The 20,878-nt window shown below is 61.4% G+C and overlaps 2 protein-coding genes across 3 annotated transcripts; both read right to left on the bottom strand.

Moving 5' to 3' along the window:
• Positions 1-113: 113 nt before the first annotated feature.
• SH3BP5L (SH3 binding domain protein 5 like) lies at positions 114-14,447 on the bottom strand. The gene is made up of 7 exons (XM_071800998.1): positions 14,201-14,447; positions 13,505-13,855; positions 12,624-12,686; positions 10,933-11,061; positions 9,331-9,492; positions 3,808-3,981; positions 114-1,800 (listed from the first exon to the last, which is right to left on the bottom strand). Exons 2-7 carry the CDS (start codon positions 13,706-13,708, stop codon positions 1,411-1,413), a joined length of 1,122 nt encoding a protein of 373 aa, XP_071657099.1. The 5' UTR covers positions 13,709-13,855; positions 14,201-14,447; the 3' UTR covers positions 114-1,410.
• A 940-nt stretch (positions 14,448-15,387) lies between these two features.
• LOC139826072 (uncharacterized) lies at positions 15,388-19,375 on the bottom strand. 2 transcript variants are annotated; one of them, XM_071801004.1, is made up of 2 exons: positions 18,924-19,375; positions 15,388-16,438 (listed from the first exon to the last, which is right to left on the bottom strand). In XM_071801004.1, the coding sequence occupies exons 1-2, from the start codon at positions 19,066-19,068 to the stop codon at positions 15,708-15,710; spliced, it is 876 nt and encodes a 291-aa protein (XP_071657105.1). In that variant the 5' UTR covers positions 19,069-19,375; the 3' UTR covers positions 15,388-15,707. The 2 variants fall into 2 exon arrangements, with proteins under 2 accessions (XP_071657105.1, XP_071657106.1); XM_071801005.1 differs by having other exon boundaries at positions 18,975-19,366.
• Between the last annotated feature and the right edge of the window lie 1,503 nt (positions 19,376-20,878).

The following is a 20,878-nucleotide window of genomic DNA, read 5'->3' as shown; positions in this document are numbered from 1 at the left end:
GCCTCGAACCGGGGGGGTTCTCATCACGGCCCCTCCCCCCCCCCCAATTAACACCCTCCCCCTAATTAGCGCGACCGGGCTCGTTCGGCCGCGAACGGGGGGGGGCGATGGAGTCCCGGTGTTGCAGCTTCATTAGCTTAATTAGCTTCATTAACAGCTTCAATTAGCTCCGCCCCCCACCTCGGTTCGTCCAATCGACACCTCCCGTGGGTCCCGGGGGGCAAAGTGGGGGTTCGGGGGTGAATTTGGGGGTTCGGGGGGTGGGTTTGGGGCTCAGAGGTGGGGTTGGGGTCCAGGTGACGCTGCGGTGGCGCCGGAGCCGTTTTTGGGGTTCCAAAGGTGGTTTTTTGGGGTTCAGGAGGTGGTTTCGGGACTCACAGGCTGACGCTGCGGTGGCGCCGGAGCCGTTTCGGTGTCGCCGACTGACGCCGCGGTGGCGCCGGAGCCGTTTGGGGGTCCAGAGTCTGAAGCTGTGGTGGTGCTGGAGCCACTTTGGGGGTTCAGAAGGTGGGTTTTGGGGTTCCAAAGGCGGTTTTTGGGGTTCCAAAGGTTGTTTTGGGGCTCAGAGGCTGACGCTGCGGTGGTGCCGGAGCCGTTTGGGGGGTTCAGAAGGTGGTTTTTGGGGTCACCGACTGACACCACGGTGGTGCTGGAGCCATTTGGGTGTTCATAGACTGAGCCTGCGGTGGTGCCGGAGCCATTTTGGGGGTTCAGAAGGTGGTTTTGGGACTCACAGGCTGACGCTGTGGTGGTGCCGGAGCCGTTTTGGGTGTTCACAGGCGGACGCCGCGGTGGTGCCGGAGCCATCTGGTGTCACCGACTGACACTGCGGTGGTGCCGGAGCCGTTCTGGGTGTTCACAGGCTGACACTGAGGTGGTGATGGAGCCATTTGGGGGTTCAGAAGGTGGGTTTTGGGGCTCAGAAGGTGGTTTTTGGGCTCACAGGCTGACACTGCAGTGGTGCCGGAGCCGTTCTGGGGGCTCAGAAGGCGTTTTTGGGGTGTTTTTTGAGCGGTTTCTGGGGTCAGAGGCTGACGCTGCGGTGGTGCCGGAGCCCTTCCTGGTGTCACCGACTGACGCTGCAGTGGTGCCGGAGCTCAGAAGGTGGTTTTTGGGGCTCAGAAGGTGGTTTTTGGGTAGTTTCTGGGGTCAGAGGCTGACGCTGTGGTGGTGCCGGAGCCGTTCCGGGGGCTCAGAAGGTGGTTTTTGGGTGGTTTTTGGGGTTAAAAAGTGGTTTCTGGGGTCAGAGGCTGACGCTGCGGTGGTGCCAGAGCCATTCCTGGAGTCACCGACTGACACTGCGGTGGTGCCGGAGCCGTTCCTGGAGTCACCGACTGACACTGCGGTGGTGCCGGAGCCGTTCCGGGGGCTCAGAAGGTGGTTTTTGGGGTTAAAAAGTGGTTTGTGGGGTCAGAGGCTGACGCTGCGGTGGTGCCGCAGCGCCCCCCCCTGGCTCCGGCGCTGCCCCGGCGCGCGGCGGCGCTCGCTGTCCAGGCTGGCCGCGTCGCCGAAGGCCGCCAGGTGCTCCACCGAGTCGCTCTTCTGCAGGTCGGAGGCGATGGTGCGCAGGCTGAGCAGCGAGGCCGCGTCGCCGGGGTCGGGGGCGGCGCCGGGGGGGTCGCCGGGGCCGGGGGGGGCGTCGGAGCCGCTCTCGGCGCCCACGGGGGCCCCGCGGAGCCGCAGGCGCCGCCGCGCGTGGATCTGCTCGCTGATCTGCTCCAGGTTGCGCAGGGCGACCGAGTAGCGGCGCTTGGCCTGCGACACCAGCAGCTCCAGGGACGTCACCCGCGACTTGTGCTCCTGGGACAATGGGGACAGTGGGGACAATGGGGACAGCGTGGGGACGGCGTGGGGATGCAGTGGGGACAATGGGGACAGCGTGGGGATGCAGTGGGGATGCAGTGGGGACAATGGGGACAGCGTGGGGACAGCGTGGGGACAGCGTGGGGACGGCGTGGGGATGCAGTGGGGACAATGGGGACAGCGTGGGGATGCAGTGGGGACAATGGGGACAGCGTGGGGATGCAGTGGGGACACAACATGGGGACAGGGACACAATGGGGACTCCATGGGGACACAGTGGGGACACAGAACAGGGTCAGGGACACAATGGGGACACCATGGGGACACAGAACAGGGTCAGGGACACAATGGGGACACAGAACAGGGTCAGGGACACAATGGGGACACAGAACGGGGTCAGGGACACAATGGGGACACAGAACGGGGTCAGGGACACAGTGGGGACACAGAACAGGGTCAGGGACACAATGGGGACACCATGGGGACACAGAACAGGGTCAGGGACACAATGGGGACACAGAACAGGGTCAGGGACACAATGGGGACACAGAACGGGGTCAGGGACACAATGGGGACACAGAACGGGGTCAGGGACACAGTGGGGACACCATGGGGACACAGTGGGGACACAGAACAGGGTCAGGAACACAATGGGGACACCATGGGGACACCATGGGGACACAGAACAGGGTCATGGACACAATAGGGACAGAGAAAGGGGTCAGGGACACAATGGGGACACAATAGGGACAGAACAGGGTCAGGGGACACAGAAAGGGGTCAGGGGACACAATGGGGACACAGAATGGGGACAGAACAGGGTCAGGAACACAATGGGGATGCAATGGGGACACAGAACAGGGTCAGGGGACACCATGGGGACACAATAGGACACAACAGGGACACAGAATGGGGACAGAACCCGTTCCCGCCATTTTCCCTCCCTCCATCCCCAAACGTGGCCGGAACCGCCACTGCCCCCAAACCCATTTCCCCCCCACATCCCCCCCAACCCCCATTTCCCCCCCAAACCCCCCACATCCCCCCCAAATCCCCCACATCCCCCCCAAACCCCACCATATCCCCCCAAACCCCCATTACCCCCCAAACCCCCCATTATCCCCAAACCCCCCATATCCCCCATTATCCCCCTAAAACCCCATTTCCCCCCAAACCCCCCATTACCCCCCAAACCCCACCATTTCCCCCCATTATCCCCAACCCCCACCATATCCCCCCAACCCCCCATTATCCCCCAAACCCCCCACATCCCCATTATCCCCCAAACCCCCCATTACCCCCCAAACCCCCATTATCCCACAAACCCCCCATACCCCCCATTATCCCCCAAACCCCCATTATCCCACAAACCCCCCATACCCCCCATTACCCCCCAAACCCCCATTATCCCCCATACCCCCCATTATCCCCCAAACCCCCATTACCCCCCAAACCCCCATTACCCCCCAAACCCCCATTATCCCCCAAACCCCCATTACCCCCCAAAGCCCCCATACCCCCAATTATCCCCCCAACCCCCCATTACCCCCCAAACCCCACCATTTCCCATTATCCCCAAACCCCACATCCCCCCAACCCCCATTATCCCCAAACCCCCCATTAACCCCCAAACCCACATTGTCCCCCCAATCCCCCATACCCCCCATTATCCCCCCCAAACCCCCATTATCCCCAAACCCCACCATATCCCCCAACCCCACCATATCCCCCAAACCCCACCATATCCCCCCCAAACCCCCCACATCCCCCCAAACCCCCCACATCCCCCCAAACCCCCATTATCCTCAACCCCCCCATTATCCCCCAAACCCCATTTCCCCCCAAACCCCCATTATGCCCAACCCCACCACATCCCCCCAAACCCCCCCATTTCCCCCCAAAACCCCCCACATCCCCCCAAACCCCCCCATTTCCCCCCAAAACCCCCCACATCCCCCCAAACCCCCCCATTTCCCCCAAAAACCCCCCTGCACCCCCCCGTACCTCGAGGTCGTGGCCCAGCTGGGCCTTGAGCTCGAAGTAGGGCCGGCTCTTGAGGATGGGCCGGCGCAGGCGCTTCTGCAGGGCCTGCACGCGCGCCTCGGCCTCCTGGCAGCGCCGCGTGGCGCGCTGGTGCTCCCGCTCGCTCCGCGCCCGCTCCTCCTCCGCCTCGTTCACCTAAAACACGTAAACCGCCCTAAAACGGGGGGGTCGCCGCCTCGGGGGGCGTTTGGGGGGCGTTCGGGGGCGTTTGGGGGGCGTTTGGGGGGCGGGAGAGGGGGAGTGGGGGCACCCACGGGCACAAAATGGCGGCGGGGGCGGCAGCAAAATGGCGGCAGAGTCGCCGCGGAACACAAAACGGGCCCAAAATCACCTGAAAATGCAAAACGGCGGCGCAAAAATCGCCTCGAAATACAAAATGGGCCCAGAATCACCTCGGTGCAAAATGGTGGCGCAAAAATCGACTCAAAATACAAAATGGCGCCAGAATCACCTCAGGGTGCAAAATGGCGGCCCCAGGGGGACAAAAACCCCCTCAAAATACAAAATAGTGGCACAAAAATCACCTCAAAATACAAAATAGTGGCACAAAAATCACCTCAGGACACAAAATGGCACCAGAATCACCTCAAAATACAAAATAGTGGCACAAAAATCACCTCAAAATACAAAATGGTGGCACAAAAATCGCCTCAGGACACAAAATGGGGCCCAAAATCACCTGAAAATACAAAATAGTGGCACAAAAGTCACCTCAGGACACAAAATGGCGGCAGAATCACCTCAAAATACAAAACGGTGGCACAAAAATCGCCTCAAAATACAAAATGGGGCCCAGAATCACCTGAAAATACAAAATGGTGGCACAAAAATCGCCTCGAAATACAAAATTGTGCCTAAAATCACCTCAGGGTGCAAAACGGTGACACAAAAATCACCTCAGGACACAAAATGGGGCCCAAAAATCACCTCAAAATATGAAATAGCGGCACAAAAGTCACCTTAAAATACAAAACAGTGGCACAAAAATCACCTCAGAACACAAAATGGGGCCCAAAATCACCTGAAAATACAAAATAGTGGCACAAAAATCACCTCAAAATACAAAATAGTGGCACTAGAAGCATAAAAATCACCTCAAAATACAAAATGGCGCCAGAATCCCCTCAGGGCTCAAGATGGCGGCCCCAGGGGGACAGAAATCACCTCAAAATACAAAATAATGACACAAAAATCACCTGAAAATACAAAATGGGGTCAGAATCACCTCAGGGTGCAAAACGGTGACACAAAAACCACCTCGAAATACAAAATAGTGACACAAAAACCACCTCGAAATACAAAATAGTGGCACAAAAATCACCTCAGGACACAAAATGGCGGCAGAATCAGCTCAGGGCTCAAGATGGCGGCCCCAGGGGCACCAAAACCCCTCAGAACACAAAATGGCGGCCGGAGGGGCAGCGGAACCCGCTCAGCACCCAAAGGCATCGGCTCCACCGCTAACGAGGGGGTGCGCTAATTAACGGGGGGTACCGAGGGCTTAAGGCGGGTTTAGGGGGGTTTAGGAGGGTTTAATGGGGGTTTAATGGGGGTTTAGGAGGGTTTAATTGGGGTTTAGGAGGGTTCAATGGGGGTTTAATGGGGGTTTAGGAGGGTTTAGGAGGGTTTAAGGAGGGTTTAAGGAGGGTTTAAGGCGGGTTTAAGGCGGGTTTAAGGAGGGTTTAAGGAGGGTTTAAGGAGGGTTTAAGGAGGGTTTAAGGCGGGTTTAAGGCGGGTTTAAGGCGGGTTTAAGGCGGGTTTAAGGCGGGTTTAAGGAGGGTTTAAGGCGGGTTTAAGGCGGGTTTAAGGCGGGTTTAAGGCGGGTTTAAGGCGGGTTTAAGGCGGGTTTAAGGAGGGTTTAAGGAGGGTTTAAGGCGGGTTTAAGGAGGGTTTAAGGCGGGTTTAAGGAGGGTTTAAGGAGGGTTTAAGGAGGGTTTAAGGCGGGTTTAAGGCGGGTTTAAGGAGGGTTTAAGGAGGGTTTAAGGCGGGTTTAAGGAGGGTTTAAGGAGGGTTTAAGGCGGGTTTAAGGCGGGTTTAAGGAGGGTTTAAGGAGGGTTTAAGGAGGGTTTAAGGAGGGTTTAAGGAGGGTTTACGGCGGGTTTAAGGCGGGTTTAAGGCGGGTTTAAGGCGGGTTTAAGGCGGGTTTAAGGCGGGTTTAAGGCGGGTTTAAGGCGGGTTTAAGGAGGGTTTAAGGAGGGTTTAAGGCGGGTTTAAGGCGGGTTTAAGGCGGGTTTAAGGCGGGTTTAAGGCGGGTTTAAGGAGGGTTTAAGGAGGGTTTAAGGCGGGTTTAAGGCGGGTTTAAGGCGGGTTTAAGGAGGGTTTAAGGAGGGTTTAAGGCGGGTTTAAGGAGGGTTTAAGGAGGGTTTAAGGCGGGTTTAAGGAGGGTTTAAGGAGGGTTTAAGGAGGGTTTAAGGCGGGTTTAAGGCGGGTTTAAGGCGGGTTTAAGGAGGGTTTAAGGAGGGTTTAAGGAGGGTTTAAGGCGGGTTTAGGGCGGGTTTAGGGCGGGTTTAGGGCGGGTTTAGGACGGGTTTAAGGAGGGTTTAAGGCGGGTTTAAGGCGGGTTTAAGGCGGGTTTAAGGCGGGTTTAAGGAGGGTTTAAGGCGGGTTTAAGGCGGGTTTAAGGAGGGTTTAAGGAGGGTTTAGGGCGGGTTTAGGGCGGGTTTACGGCGGGTTTAAGGCGGGTTTAAGGCGGGTTTAAGGCGGGTTTAAGGAGGGTTTAAGGAGGGTTTAAGGCGGGTTTAGGGCGGGTTTAGGGCGGGTTTAAGGCGGGTTTAAGGCGGGTTTAAGGCGGGTTTAAGGCGGGTTTAAGGCGGGTTTAAGGCGGGTTTAAGGAGGGTTTAAGGAGGGTTTAAGGAGGGTTTAAGGCGGGTTTAAGGCGGGTTTAAGGCGGGTTTAAGGCGGGTTTAAGGAGGGTTTAAGGAGGGTTTAAGGAGGGTTTACGGCGGGTTTAAGGCGGGTTTAAGGCGGGTTTAAGGCGGGTTTAAGGAGGGTTTAAGGAGGGTTTAGGGCGGGTTTAAGGAGGGTTTAAGGAGGGTTTAAGGCGGGTTTAAGGAGGGTTTAAGGAGGGTTTAAGGCGGGTTTAAGGAGGGTTTAGGGCGGGTTTAAGGAGGGTTTAAGGAGGGTTTAAGGCGGGTTTAAGGAGGGTTTAAGGAGAGTTTAAGGCGGGTTTAAGGAGGGTTTAAGGAGGGTTTAAGGCGGGTTTAAGGCGGGTTTAAGGAGGGTTTAAGGAGGGTTTAAGGAGGGTTTAAGGCGGGTTTAAGGCGGGTTTAAGGCGGGTTTAAGGCGGGTTTAAGGCGGGTTTAAGGAGGGTTTAAGGAGGGTTTAAGGAGGGTTTAAGGAGGGTTTAAGGAGGGTTTAGGGCGGGTTTAAGGAGGGTTTAAGGAGGGTTTAAGGCGGGTTTAAGGAGGGTTTAAGGCGGGTTTAAGGCGGGTTTAAGGAGGGTTTAAGGCGGGTTTAAGGAGGGTTTAAGGAGGGTTTAAGGAGGGTTTAAGGCGGGTTTAAGGCGGGTTTAAGGAGGGTTTAAGGAGGGTTTAAGGCGGGTTTAAGGAGGGTTTAAGGAGGGTTTAAGGAGGGTTTACGGCGGGTTTAAGGAGGGTTTAAGGCGGGTTTAAGGAGGGTTTAAGGAGGGTTTAAGGCGGGTTTAAGGAGGGTTTAGGGCGGGTTTAAGGAGGGTTTAAGGCGGGTTTAAGGCGGGTTTAAGGAGGGTTTAAGGAGGGTTTAAGGCGGGTTTAGGCGGGTTTAAGGCGGGTTTAAGGCGGGTTTAAGGCGGGTTTAAGGAGGGTTTAAGGAGGGTTTAAGGAGAGTTTAAGGCGGGTTTAAGGCGGGTTTAAGGAGGGTTTAAGGAGGGTTTAAGGAGGGTTTAAGGCGGGTTTAAGGAGGGTTTAAGGAGAGTTTAAGGCGGGTTTAAGGAGGGTTTAAGGAGGGTTTAAGGCGGGTTTAAGGAGGGTTTAAGGAGGGTTTAGGCGGGTTTAAGGCGGGTTTAAGGCGGGTTTAAGGCGGGTTTAAGGCGGGTTTACGGCGGGTTTAAGGAGGGTTTAGGCGGGTTTAAGGCGGGTTTAAGGCGGGTTTAAGGCGGGTTTACGGCGGGTTTAAGGCGGGTTTAAGGCGGGTTTAAGGCGGGTTTCAGGCGGGTTTAAGGAGGGTTTAAGGCGGGTTTAAGGCGGGTTTAAGGCGGGTTTAAGGCGGGTTTACGGCGGGTTTAAGGCGGGTTTAAGGCGGGTTTAAGGCGGGTTTAAGGCGGGTTTAAGGCGGGTTTAAGGCGGGTTTAGGCGGGTTTAAGGAGGGTTTAGGCGGGTTTAAGGCGGGTTTAAGGCGGGTTTAAGGCGGGTTTAAGGAGGGTTTAAGGCGGGTTTAAGGCGGGTTTAAGGCGGGTGTAAGGCGGGTGTAAGGCGGGTGTAAGGCGGGTGTAAGGCGGGTGTAAGGCGGGTTTAGGGCGGGTTTAGGGCGGGTTTAGGGCGGGTTTAAGGCGGGTTTAAGGCGGGTTTAAGGCGGGTGTAAGGCGGGTTTAAGGCGGGTTTAAGGCGGGTTTAAGGCGGGTTTAAGGCGGGTTTAAGGCGGGTTTAAGGCGGGTTTAAGGAGGGTTTAAGGAGGGTTTAAGGCGGGTTTAAGGCGGGTTTAAGGAGGGTTTAAGGAGGGTTTAAGGAGAGTTTAAGGCGGGTTTAAGGAGGGTTTAAGGAGGGTTTAAGGCGGGTTTAAGGAGGGTTTAAGGAGGGTTTAGGCGGGTTTAAGGCGGGTTTAAGGCGGGTTTAAGGCGGGTTTAAGGCGGGTTTACGGCGGGTTTAAGGAGGGTTTAGGCGGGTTTAAGGCGGGTTTAAGGCGGGTTTAAGGCGGGTTTACGGCGGGTTTAAGGCGGGTTTAAGGCGGGTTTAAGGCGGGTTTAAGGAGGGTTTAAGGAGGGTTTAAGGCGGGTTTAAGGCGGGTTTAAGGCGGGTTTAAGGCGGGTTTACGGCGGGTTTAAGGCGGGTTTAAGGCGGGTTTAAGGCGGGTTTAAGGCGGGTTTAAGGCGGGTTTAAGGCGGGTTTAAGGCGGGTTTAAGGCGGGTTTAGGCGGGTTTAAGGAGGGTTTAGGCGGGTTTAAGGCGGGTTTAAGGCGGGTTTAAGGCGGGTTTAAGGAGGGTTTAAGGCGGGTTTAAGGCGGGTTTAAGGCGGGTGTAAGGCGGGTGTAAGGCGGGTGTAAGGCGGGTGTAAGGCGGGTGTAAGGCGGGTTTAGGGCGGGTTTAGGGCGGGTTTAGGGCGGGTTTAAGGCGGGTTTAAGGCGGGTTTAAGGCGGGTGTAAGGCGGGTTTAAGGCGGGTTTAAGGCGGGTTTAAGGCGGGTTTAAGGCGGGTTTAAGGCGGGTTTAAGGCGGGTTTAAGGCGGGTTTAAGGAGGGTTTAAGGAGGGTTTAAGGCGGGTGTAAGGAGGGTTTAAGGAGGGTTTAAGGAGGGTTTAAGGAGGGTTTAAGGCGGGTTTAGGGCGGGTTTAGGCGGGTTTGGGGGGGGGTCCCACCTTGGCCGTGGCGTGGTTGAGCAGCTCCTGCCAGGTGGGGTCCAGGCGGTTCTGCCCGGCCAGCACCCCCTGCTCGGCCACCGCCACCATTTCCCGCGCCGCGCCGTGCGTGCTGACCGCGCGCTCGAACCGCAGCGCCGCCCGCTGCGTCTCCTGCTGCGCCTGGAACCGACCCCAAAACACCCCAAATCACCCCAAAATCGCCAAAAATCGACCCCAAATCACCCAGAAACCACCCCAGAATGACCCAAAATGGCCCCTGAATGACCCAAAATGGCCCCCGAATGGACCAAAATGGCCCCCGAATGGACCAAAATGGCCCCCGAATGACCCAAAATGGCCCTGAATGACCCAAAATGGCCCCAGAATGACCCAAAATGGCCCCAAACCGCGTGCTCGAACGGCAGCGCCGCCCGCTGCGTCTCCTGCTGCGCCTGGAACCGACCCCAAAACACCCCAAATCACCCCAAAATCGCCAAAAATCGACCCCAAATCACCCAGAAACCACCCCAGAATGACCCAAAATGGCCCCCGAATGACCCAAAATGGCCCCAGAATGACCCAAAATGGCCCCCGAATGGACCAAAATGGCCCCCGAATGGACCAAAATGGCCCCAGAATGACCCAAAATGGCCCCAGACTGCGCGCTCGAACGGCAGCGCCGCCCGCTGCGTCTCCTGCTGCGCCTGGAACGGGCTCGAAACCGCCAAAAATCACCCCAAAATCGGCCAAAATCACCCCAAAATCACCCCCAGACTGCGCTGCATCTCCTGCTGGGCCTGTGGGGGGCAAATGGGGGTAAAACAGACCCAAAATCACCCAAAATCACCCCAAAATCAGCCCAAAATCACCCCAAAATCAACCCCAGACTGCGCTGCGTCTCCTGCTGGGCCTGTGAAGGCAAATGGGGGTAAAACAGACCCAAAATCACCCAAAATCACCCCAAAATCACCCCCAGACTGTGTTGCATCTCCTGCTGGGCCTGTGGGGGGCAAATGGGGGTAAAACAGACCCAAAATCACCCAAAATCACCCCAAAATCACCCCAAATCACCCCAAAATCACCCCCAGACTGCGCTGCATCTCCTGCTAGGCCTGTGGAGGGAAATGGGGGTAAAACAGACCCGAAATCACCCCAAATCACCCCAAAATCACCCCAAATCACCCCAAAATGGTGCTGCAACTCCTGCTGGGCCTGGGGAGGGGGAACTGGGGTTAAAACAGACCCCAAATCACCCCAAATCACCCCAAATCACCCCCAAACCCCACTGTCCCGCACCCTCAGACCATTTTCACCGCACCCCCAGGAGCCCCAAGCCCCCTTTCCCACCCCTCAACCCCATTTCTGCGCAAACCCACCCCAAAAATCCCATTGAGGCGGGGGGGGGTAAAACATTGGGGGACCCCCAAACCCCCATTTCTCCCCACTCTGGGTCCCCCCACTCCATTTGCGCCCCATTCCCTGCACCCCCAGACCCCTTTTTAACCCCAATTTCTGCCCCCGCCGCCCAATTTTCGGGTCCTTCGTGACGCTGAGACCCCCCCCAACACTTCTGGACCCCCCCACCGCAATTTTGGGGACCCCCCGCCCCCAAATCCTCACCTCCTTGGCCAGCCGGCGCGCCTCGTAGTACGGGCGGGCGCGCTCGATGCAGCCGCCCAGCTCCGAGCACTGCGAGTCCAGGAGCCGCGCCGACTGCGACAGCGCCCGCCGGTACGCGCCGCGGGCCTCCTGCAACAGACAGACCAGTATGGACCAGTACGGACCAGCATGGAACCTTACAGACCGGTATGGGTGGGTATAAACCAGTATGGATCCACACAGAGCAGCACAGAGCACTGCGAGTGCAGGAGCCGCGCCGACTGCGACAGCGCCCGCCGGTACGCGCCACGGGCCTCCTGCAACACACAGACCAGTACGGACCAGTATGGACCAGTATGGAACCTTACAGACCGGTATGGGTGGGTATAAACCAGTATGGATCCACACAGAGCAGCACAGAGCACTGCGAGTGCAGGAGCCGCGCCGACTGCGACAGCGCCCGCCGGTACGCGCCGCGGGCCTCCTGCAACAGACAGACCAGTACGGACCAGTATGGACCAGTATGGAACCTTACAGACCGGTATGGGTGGGTATAAACCAGTATGGATGGGTATAAACCAGTATGGATGGGTATAAACCAGTATGGATCCACACAGAGCAGCACAGAGCACTGCAAGTGCAGGAGCCGCGCCGACTGCGACAGCGCCCGCCGGTATGCGCCGCGGGCCTCCTGCAACAGACAGACCAGTACGGACCAGTATGGACCAGTATGGAACCTTACAGACCGGTATGGATGGGTATAAACCAGTATGGATGGGTATAAACCAGTATGGATGGGTATAAACCAGTATGGATCCATACGGAGCAGCACAGAGCACTGCGAGTCCAGGAGCCGCGCCGACTGCGACAGCGCCCGCCGGTACGCGCTGCGGGCCTCCTGCAACAGACAGACCAGTATGGACCAGTATGGACCAGTATGGAACCTTACAGACCGGTATGGATGGGTATAAACCAGTATGGATGGGTATAAACCAGTATGGATGGGTATAAACCAGTATGGATCCATACGGAGCAGCACAGAGCACTGCGAGTGCAGGAGCCGCGCCGACTGCGACAGCGCCCGCCGGTACGCGCTGCGGGCCTCCTGCAACACAACGGACCAGTACGGACCAGTATGGACCAGTATGGACCTTTACAGACCGGTATAGATGGGTATAAACCAGTATGGACGGGTATAAACCAGTATGGATCCATACAGACCAGTGCAGACCAGTCCAGACCCGTACAGAGCACTTAGGGACTGGGGGATAAGAACTGGGACAGCACACGGTGATGGTGACGCAGGCATCCTGAAACCAGTATGGACCAGTACAGACCAGTACAGACCAGTAGAGACCAGTACGGACCAGTTAGGGACCGGGGGACAAGGACTGGGATCAGTTAAGTTCAGGACTGGGCCACCAGTTTGGGAGCAGCTGGGGATGGGGACCCAGGGCTGGCTCCCAGTTTGACCCAGTCTGGCCCAGTCCATCCCAGTTTGTCCCAGTCCGTCCCAGTTTGTCTCAGTCCATCCCAGTTTGTCCCAGTCCACCCCAGTCCATCCCAGTGTGTCCCAGTCCGTCCCAGGCCATCCCAGTTCATCCCAGTTCTTCCCAGTCCGCCCCAGTCTGGTCCAGTCCCTCCCAGTCCCTCCCAGTCCCTCCCAGTCCCTCCCAGTCCGTCCCAGTTTGTCCCAGTCCCCCCGGACTCACGTCCAGCTGCAGCTCGGCTCTGTTGATCTCCTCGGTCGCCTGGTTCAGGTGCTCCAGCTCCTCCTGGGGGCACACGCGTCACCCCAAGGCCCCCCCAGACCCCCATGACCCCCCCAAAACCCGGACCCCCACACCCCAAGGCCCCCCCAGACCCCCATGACCCCCCCAAAACCCGGACCCCCACACCCCATGGCCCCCCCAGACCCCCATGACCCCCCCAAAACCGGGACCCCCACACCCCAAGGCCCCCCCAGACCCCCATGACCCCCCCAAAACCCGGACCCCCACACCCCATGACCCTCCCAGAACCCCCCATGACCCCCCCCAAATCCCCATGACCCCCCCAGAACCCCCATAACCCCAGACCCCCATGACCCCCGGAAAACTGGGACCCCCCACACCCCATGAAACCCCAGAACCCCCATGACCCCCCCAAATCCCCATGACCCCCCCAAAACCCCCAGACCCCCATGACCCCCTCAGATCCCCATGACCCCCCCAAACCTCCATGACCCCCCCAGACCTCCCTGGGACCCCGTCAAACCCCCACGAACCCCCAGACCCCCATGACCCCCCCAAACCTCCCAAAGACCCCCCCACATCCCCATGACCCCCCGCAAATCCCCATGACCCCCCCAGACCCCCATGACCCCCCAGACCCCCATGACCCCCCAGACCCCCATGACCCCCCCAGACCCCCATGACCCCCCCAGACCCCCATGACCCCCCAGACCCCCATGACCCCCCAGACCCCCATGACCCCCCCACACCCCCATGACCCCCCAGACCCCCATGACCCCCCCAGACCCCCATGACCCCCTCAGACCCCCCTGACCCCCCCCAGACCCCCATGCCCCCCCAAACACGGGGACCCCCCTCACCCGTATCCTGGGGTCCAGCTCTTCCTCCTCCTCCTCCTCCTCCTCCTCCTCCTCCTCCTCGCCCCCCCCCGCTACTTTCGGGGGGCTCCCGGGGGGGGTCCGGGGGGGCTCCCAGGCCGCCCCCTCCCCCTCGCGCTGCCCCCCCCCTCCCGGCTGCCCGGGGGGGGTCGTGCGCCCCCCCCCCTGCCCCTCGGCGTCCCCCATGGCCCCCCCGGGCTGCGCGTCACGGCGGGGGGGGGCACCATGGCAACGGGGGCGCCATTCAGCGCGGGGGGGGCCCCCGGGCCATGCTGGGGGGGGTGCACCCCCCAAAAGGGGCGACGAGGCGGGGGCTGCAAACGAACGGGGGGGCTGCGAATAGAAAGGGGGGGGAAACGTCACTCAAAAGTGCCCCCCCCCCAAATTCCATCGCGTTAGGTCCCCCCAGATGTGCCCCCCCCCACCCCCCCAAACCCCTTCAGGGCCCCCTCAGATCTTCTGCCCCCCCCCCGCCCCATAACGGCCCCAAATCCCCTCACAGTCCGCTCACCCCCCCCATTTCCCGCCGTATCCCCCCCCAAAACGCCCCCCCAGACCCCCCCAAACCGCCCCCCCAGACCCCTCCCAAACCCCCCCAACCCCCCCAAACCCCCCCGAACCCCCAAACCCCCGCGGGACCCCCAAAATCCGCCCCCGCCCCCCGCGGCCTCTGTTTACCTCCCGCTCCGCCACCGCCGCTCCAAACCCCGCCCCCGGAAGCGGAAGTTCCCGCCGCCCTCCTCGTTCCGTACAGTATGGCGGCCCGCGGGTTGTACGGAGCGGCTCTCCGGCCGTTCCCAGCGGGCCGCCCGCTCCCCGCAGCCCTGGGGGGGGGTCGCGGGGGTGAATATCGCGACAGATCCCCTATCGCGACACGGCGGGCCCCGCTTCTCCGCGCAACGTGGGCCGGGAAACCGCGGCGGCGGGGGCTCCGCGGACGCCGCCATCTTGTTGGGTGCCCGAAGATGGCGGCGCCGTTAAAGCGCTCGGGCCCCACTCGGGCGGTTCCACCCGCGGGAGTCTGGGGGGGGGGGGGAAGGGGAAGGGGCGTGTCCCCACCCCCCCACGCCTTAAAGAGACCCAACACCCATTAAAACCCCCCAGAAACGGAACGAAAACAGCTTAAAAAAACCTCATTTACTGGAATTGCTCTGAGTGAAGTTCATGATTCCACCCCCCCCCAGCCCGTGGGGCCAAACCATGGAATGGGGTGGGATGGGGGGGTCGGAGATGCCGCCGGGATGGGGAGGGGCCTGTGGGTGGGGCCCTGTGGGCGGGGACCCGTGGGCGGGGACCTGTGGGTGGGGTCCCCGTGGGTGGGGTCCCCAGTGGGTGGATCCCCATGGGCTGGACCCAGTGGGTGGGTCCCCATAGGTGGGTTGGTCCCAATGGGTGAGTCCCCAGTGGGCGGGTCCCCAGTGGGTGGGGTCCCCATGGGTGTGTCCCTGTTGTCACAACCAAACCTGGCGGGGTCCTCAGCGGGGTCCCCATCCCTATGGCGCGGTCCCTGTCCCTATAGCGGGGTCCTCGGCGGGGTCCCCATCCCTATGGCGCATTCCCTGTCCCTATGGCGGGGTCCCCGTCCCTACGGCGCGGTCCCTGTCCCTATGGCGGGGTCCTCGGCGGGGTCCCCGTCCCTATGGTGTGGTCCCCGTCCCTATGGTGCAGTCCCTGTCCCTATGGCGGGGTCCTCGGCGGGATCCCCATCCCTATGGCGCATTCCCTGTCCCTATGGCGGGGTCCCCGTCCCTACGGCGCGGTCCCTGTCCCTATGGCGCGGTCCTCGGCGGGGTCCCTGTCCCTGTGGCACGGTCCCCAGCATGGTCCCCGTCCTATGGCGCGGTCCTCGGCGCGGTCCCCATCCTATGGCGCAGTCCTTGGCGGGGTCCCTGTCCCTATAGCGGGGTCCTCGGCGCGGTCCCCGTCCCTATGGCACGGTCCCCGGTGTGGTCCCCATCCTATACCGCGGTCCTTGGCGGGTCCATGTCCCTATAGTGGGGTCCTCGGCGTGGTCCCCGTCCCTATAGCAGGGTCCTCGGCGTGGTCCCCGTCCTATGGCGCGGTCCTCGGCGAGGTCCCCGTCCTATAGCGGGGTCCTCGGCGGGGTCCATGTCCCTATGGCGGGGTCCATGTCCCTATGGCGGGGTCCCCATCCTATGGCGGGCTCCTCGTCGCGGTCCCCGCCCTACGGCGCCTCCTGTTGGTGCCGCAGGCGGTGCCGGAGCAGCTGGGTGCTGGAGGCGAAGCTCTTGCCGCACTCCCCGCAGGCGAACGGCTTCTGCGCCAGGTGCGAGCGCCGGTGCACGCGCAGGTTGGAGCGGCACCGGAACCCGCGCCCGCACTCGGGGCAGCGCCGCCGCTCCTCCTGCTCCTCCTCCTCCTCCTCCTCCTGCTCTTCCTCCCGGCGCCGCGCCGGCTCCGCGCCCTCCCCGGCGTGGACGCGCCAGTGCCGCAGCCGGTTGGAGCTGCTGGCGAAGCTGCGGGGGCAGCGCCCGCAGCGGAAGGGCCGCTCGCCCGTGTGGACGCGCCGGTGCTGCGCCAACCCGGAGCTCTTCCGGAAGCCCTTGGCGCAGCGCTCGCAGCGGAAGGGCCGCTCGTCCGTGTGGACGCGCCAGTGCTGCACCAATCCGGAGCTGCTCTTGAAGGCTCGGCCGCACTGGAGGCAGCGGAAGGGCCGCGCCGGCGCGTGCAGCGGGCGGTGCTGAGCCAGCCCCCAGCTGCTCTTGAAGGTTTGGCCGCACTGGAGGCAGCGGAAGGGCCGCGCGGTGGAGTGGACGCGGCCGTGGGCGCCGAGCTGGCAGCGCCGCGCGAAGGTTTTGCCGCATTCGGAGCAGCGGTGCGGGCGGGACGGGGGGGGCGAGGGGGACGGAGCCGCCTGGCGGTGCCGCGGGGACGCCGGAGCTGCCGGGGGGCGACCTGCGGGAAAGAGAGGGGGTCATGGGGGACATGGCGGGAGGGATGGGGGATGTGGGGGACAGGGGGATACGGTGGGAGCGATGGGGACACGGTGGGGACACAGGGGGGAGCGATGGGGACAGAATGGGAGTGATGGGGACACGGTGGGGACACAGTGGGAGCGATGGGGACATGGTGGGGACACAGGGGGGAGCAGTGGGGACACAGTGGGAGCGATGGGGACACAGTGGGAGTGATGGGGACACAGTGGGAGCGATGGGGACACGGTGGGGACACAGTGGGGAGCGATGGGGACACAATGGGAGTGATGGGGACACAGTGGGTACACAGGGGGGAGCAGTGGGGACACAGTGGGAGTGATGGGGACGCGGTGGGGACACAATGGGGAGTGATGGGGACACAGTGGGAGCGATGGGGACACAGTGGGAGTGATGGGGACACAGTGGGGACACAATGGGAGCGATGGGGACACAGTGGGGACACAGTGGGGACACAGTGGGAGCGATGGGGACACAGTGGGAGTGATGGGGACACGGTGGGAGTGATGGGGACACGGTGGGAGTGATGGGGACACGGTGGGAGTGATGGGGACACGGTGGGGACACAGGGGGGAGCAGTGGGGACACAGTGGGAGTGATGGGGACACGGTGGGGACACAGGGGGGAGCAGTGGGGACACAGTGGGAGTGATGGGGACGCGGTGGGGACACAAAGGGGAGTGATGGGGACACAGTGGGAGCGATGGGGACACAGTGGGGACACAATGGGAGCGATGGGGACACAGTGGGGACACAGTGGGGACACAGTGGGAGCGATGGGGACACAGTGGGAGTGATGGGGACACAGTGGGGACACAATGGGAGCGATGGGGACACAGTGGGGACACAGTGGGGACACAGTGGGAGTGATGGGGACACGGTGGGAGTGATGGGGACACGGTGGGGACACAGGGGGGAGCAGTGGGGACACAGTGGGAGTGATGGGGACACGGTGGGGACACAGTGGGAGCGATGGGGACATGGTGGGGACACAGTGGGAGCGATGGGGACACGGTGGGGACACAGTGGGAGCGATGGGGACACGGTGGGGACACAATGGGAGTGATGGGGACACGGTGGGGACACAGGGGGGAGCAGTGGGGACACAGTGGGAGCGATGGGGACACAGTGGGAGCGATGGGGACACGGTGGGAGCGATGGGGACACGGTGGGGACACAGTGGGAGCGATGGGGACACAGTGGGGACACAGTGGGAGCGATGGGGACATGGTGGGGACACAGGGGGGAGCAGTGGGGACACAGTGGGAGTGATAGGGACGCGGTGGGGACACAATGGGGAGTGATGGGGACACAGTGGGAGCGATGGGGACACAGTGGGAGTGATGGGGACACAGTGGGGACACAATGGGAGCGATGGGGACACAGTGGGGACACAGTGGGGACACAGTGGGAGCGATGGGGACACAGTGGGAGTGATGGGGACACAGTGGGGACACAATGGGAGCGATGGGGACACAGTGGGGACACAGTGGGGACACAGTGGGAGCGATGGGGACACAGTGGGAGTGATGGGGACACAGTGGGAGTGATGGGGACACAGTGGGAGTGATGGGGACACGGTGGGAGTGATGGGGACACGGTGGGGACACAGGGGGGAGCAGTGGGGACACAGTGGGAGTGATGGGGACACGGTGGGAGTGATGGGGACACGGTGGGGACACAGGGGGGAGCAGTGGGGACACAGTGGGAGTGATGGGGACACGGTGGGGACACAGTGGGAGCGATGGGGACATGGTGGGGACACAGTGGGAGTGATGGGGACACGGTGGGGACACAGTGGGGAGTGATGGGGACACAGTGGGGACACAGTGGGAGTGATGGGGACACAGTGGGAGCGATGGGGACACAGTGGGGACACAGTGGGAGTGATGGGGACATAGTGGGGACACAGGGGGGACATGGGGAGAGGAACTGGGGACACAGTGGGGACACAAGGGGAGTGATGGGGACACAGTGGGGAGAATGGGGATGCAATGGGAGTGATGGGGACACAGTGGGGACACAGTGGGGACACAATGGGAGCAATGGGGACACAGTGGGAGCAATGGGGACACACTGGGGACACAGTGGGGAGGATGGGGATGCAATGGGAGCAATGGGGACACGTGGGGGACACAGTGGGGACACAATGGGAGCAATGGGGACACAGTGGGAGCAATGGGGACACAGTGGGGACACAAGGGGAGTGATGGGGACACAAAGGGGACACAGTAGGGACACAATGGGAGCAATGGGGACACAGTGGGGACGCAATGGGAGTGATGGGGACACAGTGGGGACACAATGTGGACAATGGGGACACAATGGGGACACAATGGGGACACAATGGGGACACAATGGGGACAATGGGGTCCAACGTGTCCCCAGCGGCGCCACCGAAGCCGCTTCCCGCCCCCCCCCCCATTGTCCCCAACCCCGGGGCCTCACCCGCGGGGACCGGGGGGCCACCCCCCGCGTCCGTGCCCCCGGTGTCCCCACCCGTGTCCGTGGTGTCCCCGTTGATCCCCACGGTGTCCCCATCGAGCCCCACGGTGTCCCCATCGAGCTCCACGGTGTCCCCGTCGCTCTCCATGTTGTCCCCTCCGTCCAGGGCCCCTCCCCGGAAGTGACGCAGGACCGGAAACGCCCCCCCTTTAACCAATCAGCGCCGAGCGAGTGGGGGCCTGGGTAAACCACGCCTCTAAATGAATATTAATGAGGGGGGCGGGGCTGTGGGCGGGGCCATCCCGTGGTCGGGGGGGGGCACGACACGGGGACCCGGCCCGGGGGCGGAGCCCGGATCGCACATTTGGAGGGGTCCTGGGGTCCCCCCTCTTTGGGGACCCCCCCAGTAATAACCCTGGGACCCCCCCAATAATAATCCAGGGTCCCCCAATAATAACCATGGGGACCCCCCAATAACAATCCTGGAGCCCCCCAATAATAACCCTGGGGACCCCCCAATAATAACCCTGGGACCCCCCCATAATAACCATGGGGACCCCCCAATAATAACCATGGGACCCCCCCATAATAACCCTGGGACCCCCCAATAATAACCATGGGACCCCCCAATAATAACCACGGGGACCCCCCCATAATAACCCTGGGACCCCCCCATAATAACCATGGGACCCCCCCCGTAATAATTGTGGGACCCCCCCAACAGCCCCCAATGGGAGTTTTGGGGCTCAAAAGTGTCCCCCCCCCACCCCCCCAAAATCGACCACCCCGGGGGGACCCCAACATTCAGGAATAAACCATTGATGGGGAGGATGGGGGTGATGGGGAGGATGAGGATGAGGAGGATGAGGATGAGGAAGATGAGGAGGATGAGGATGAGCAGGATGAGGAAGATGAAGAGGATGAGGAAGATGAGGAAGATGAGGAGGATGAGGAGGGGAGGATGATGCTGAGGAAGATGAAGATGAGGAAGATGAGGATGCTGGGGGTGATGAGGATGATGCTGGGGGTGATGGGGAAGATGAGGAGGATGAGGACGATGAGGAAGATGAAGATGCTGGGGAGGATGAGGAGGATGCTGGGGGTGATGAGGAGGATGATGCTGAGGAGGATGAGGAAGGTGAGGAGGATGATGCTGGGGATGCTGGGGGTGATGAGGATGAGGATGCTGGGGAGGATGAGGAAGGTGAGGATGCTGAGGAAGATGGGGATGCTGGGGATGAGGATGATGATGCTGAGGAAGATGGGGATGCTGAGGAGGATGATGAGGAGGATGAGGATGCTGGGGGTGATGAGGAAGATGAGGATGATGATGGTGCTGGGGAGGAGGATGCTGAGGAAGATGAGGATGCTGGGGAGGACCCCCCAGGACCCTGAGCACCCCCCATGTGCACCCTGACCCCCCAGGACCCTGAGCACTCCCCAGGACCTGAGCACCCTCCATGTGCACCTGACACCCCCTGCACCCCCACCCCCTGCACCCCCTGTGTGCACCCTGAACCCCCCAGGACCCTGAGCACCCCCAGGACCTGAGCACCCCCCATGTGCACCTGACCCCCCCTGCACCCCCACCCCCTGCACCCCCTGCACCCCCTGCACCCCCCATGTGCACCCTGACCCCCCAGGACCTGAGCACCCCCTGTGTGCACCCTGACCCCCCCTGCACCCCCACCCCCTGCACCTGAATCCCCCCGCACCCCCTGCACCCCAACCCCTGCACCCCCTGTGTGCACCTGACCCCCCCTGCACCCCCATCCCTGCACCCCCTGTGTGCACCCTGAACCCCCCCTGCACCCCCACCCCTGCACCTGAACCCCCCCGCACCCCCTGCACCCCCACCCCCTGCACCTGAACCCCCCCGCACCCCCTGCACCCCCACCCCCTGCACCCCCACCCCCTGCACCCCCTGTGTGCACCCTGAACCCCCCCTGCACCCCCAC

Source organism: Patagioenas fasciata, chromosome 34 (genome assembly GCF_037038585.1).
Source record: "Patagioenas fasciata isolate bPatFas1 chromosome 34, bPatFas1.hap1, whole genome shotgun sequence".
Taxonomy (NCBI): Eukaryota; Metazoa; Chordata; class Aves; order Columbiformes; family Columbidae; genus Patagioenas; species Patagioenas fasciata.
This window is presented reverse-complemented; position numbering and strand designations above follow the sequence as displayed.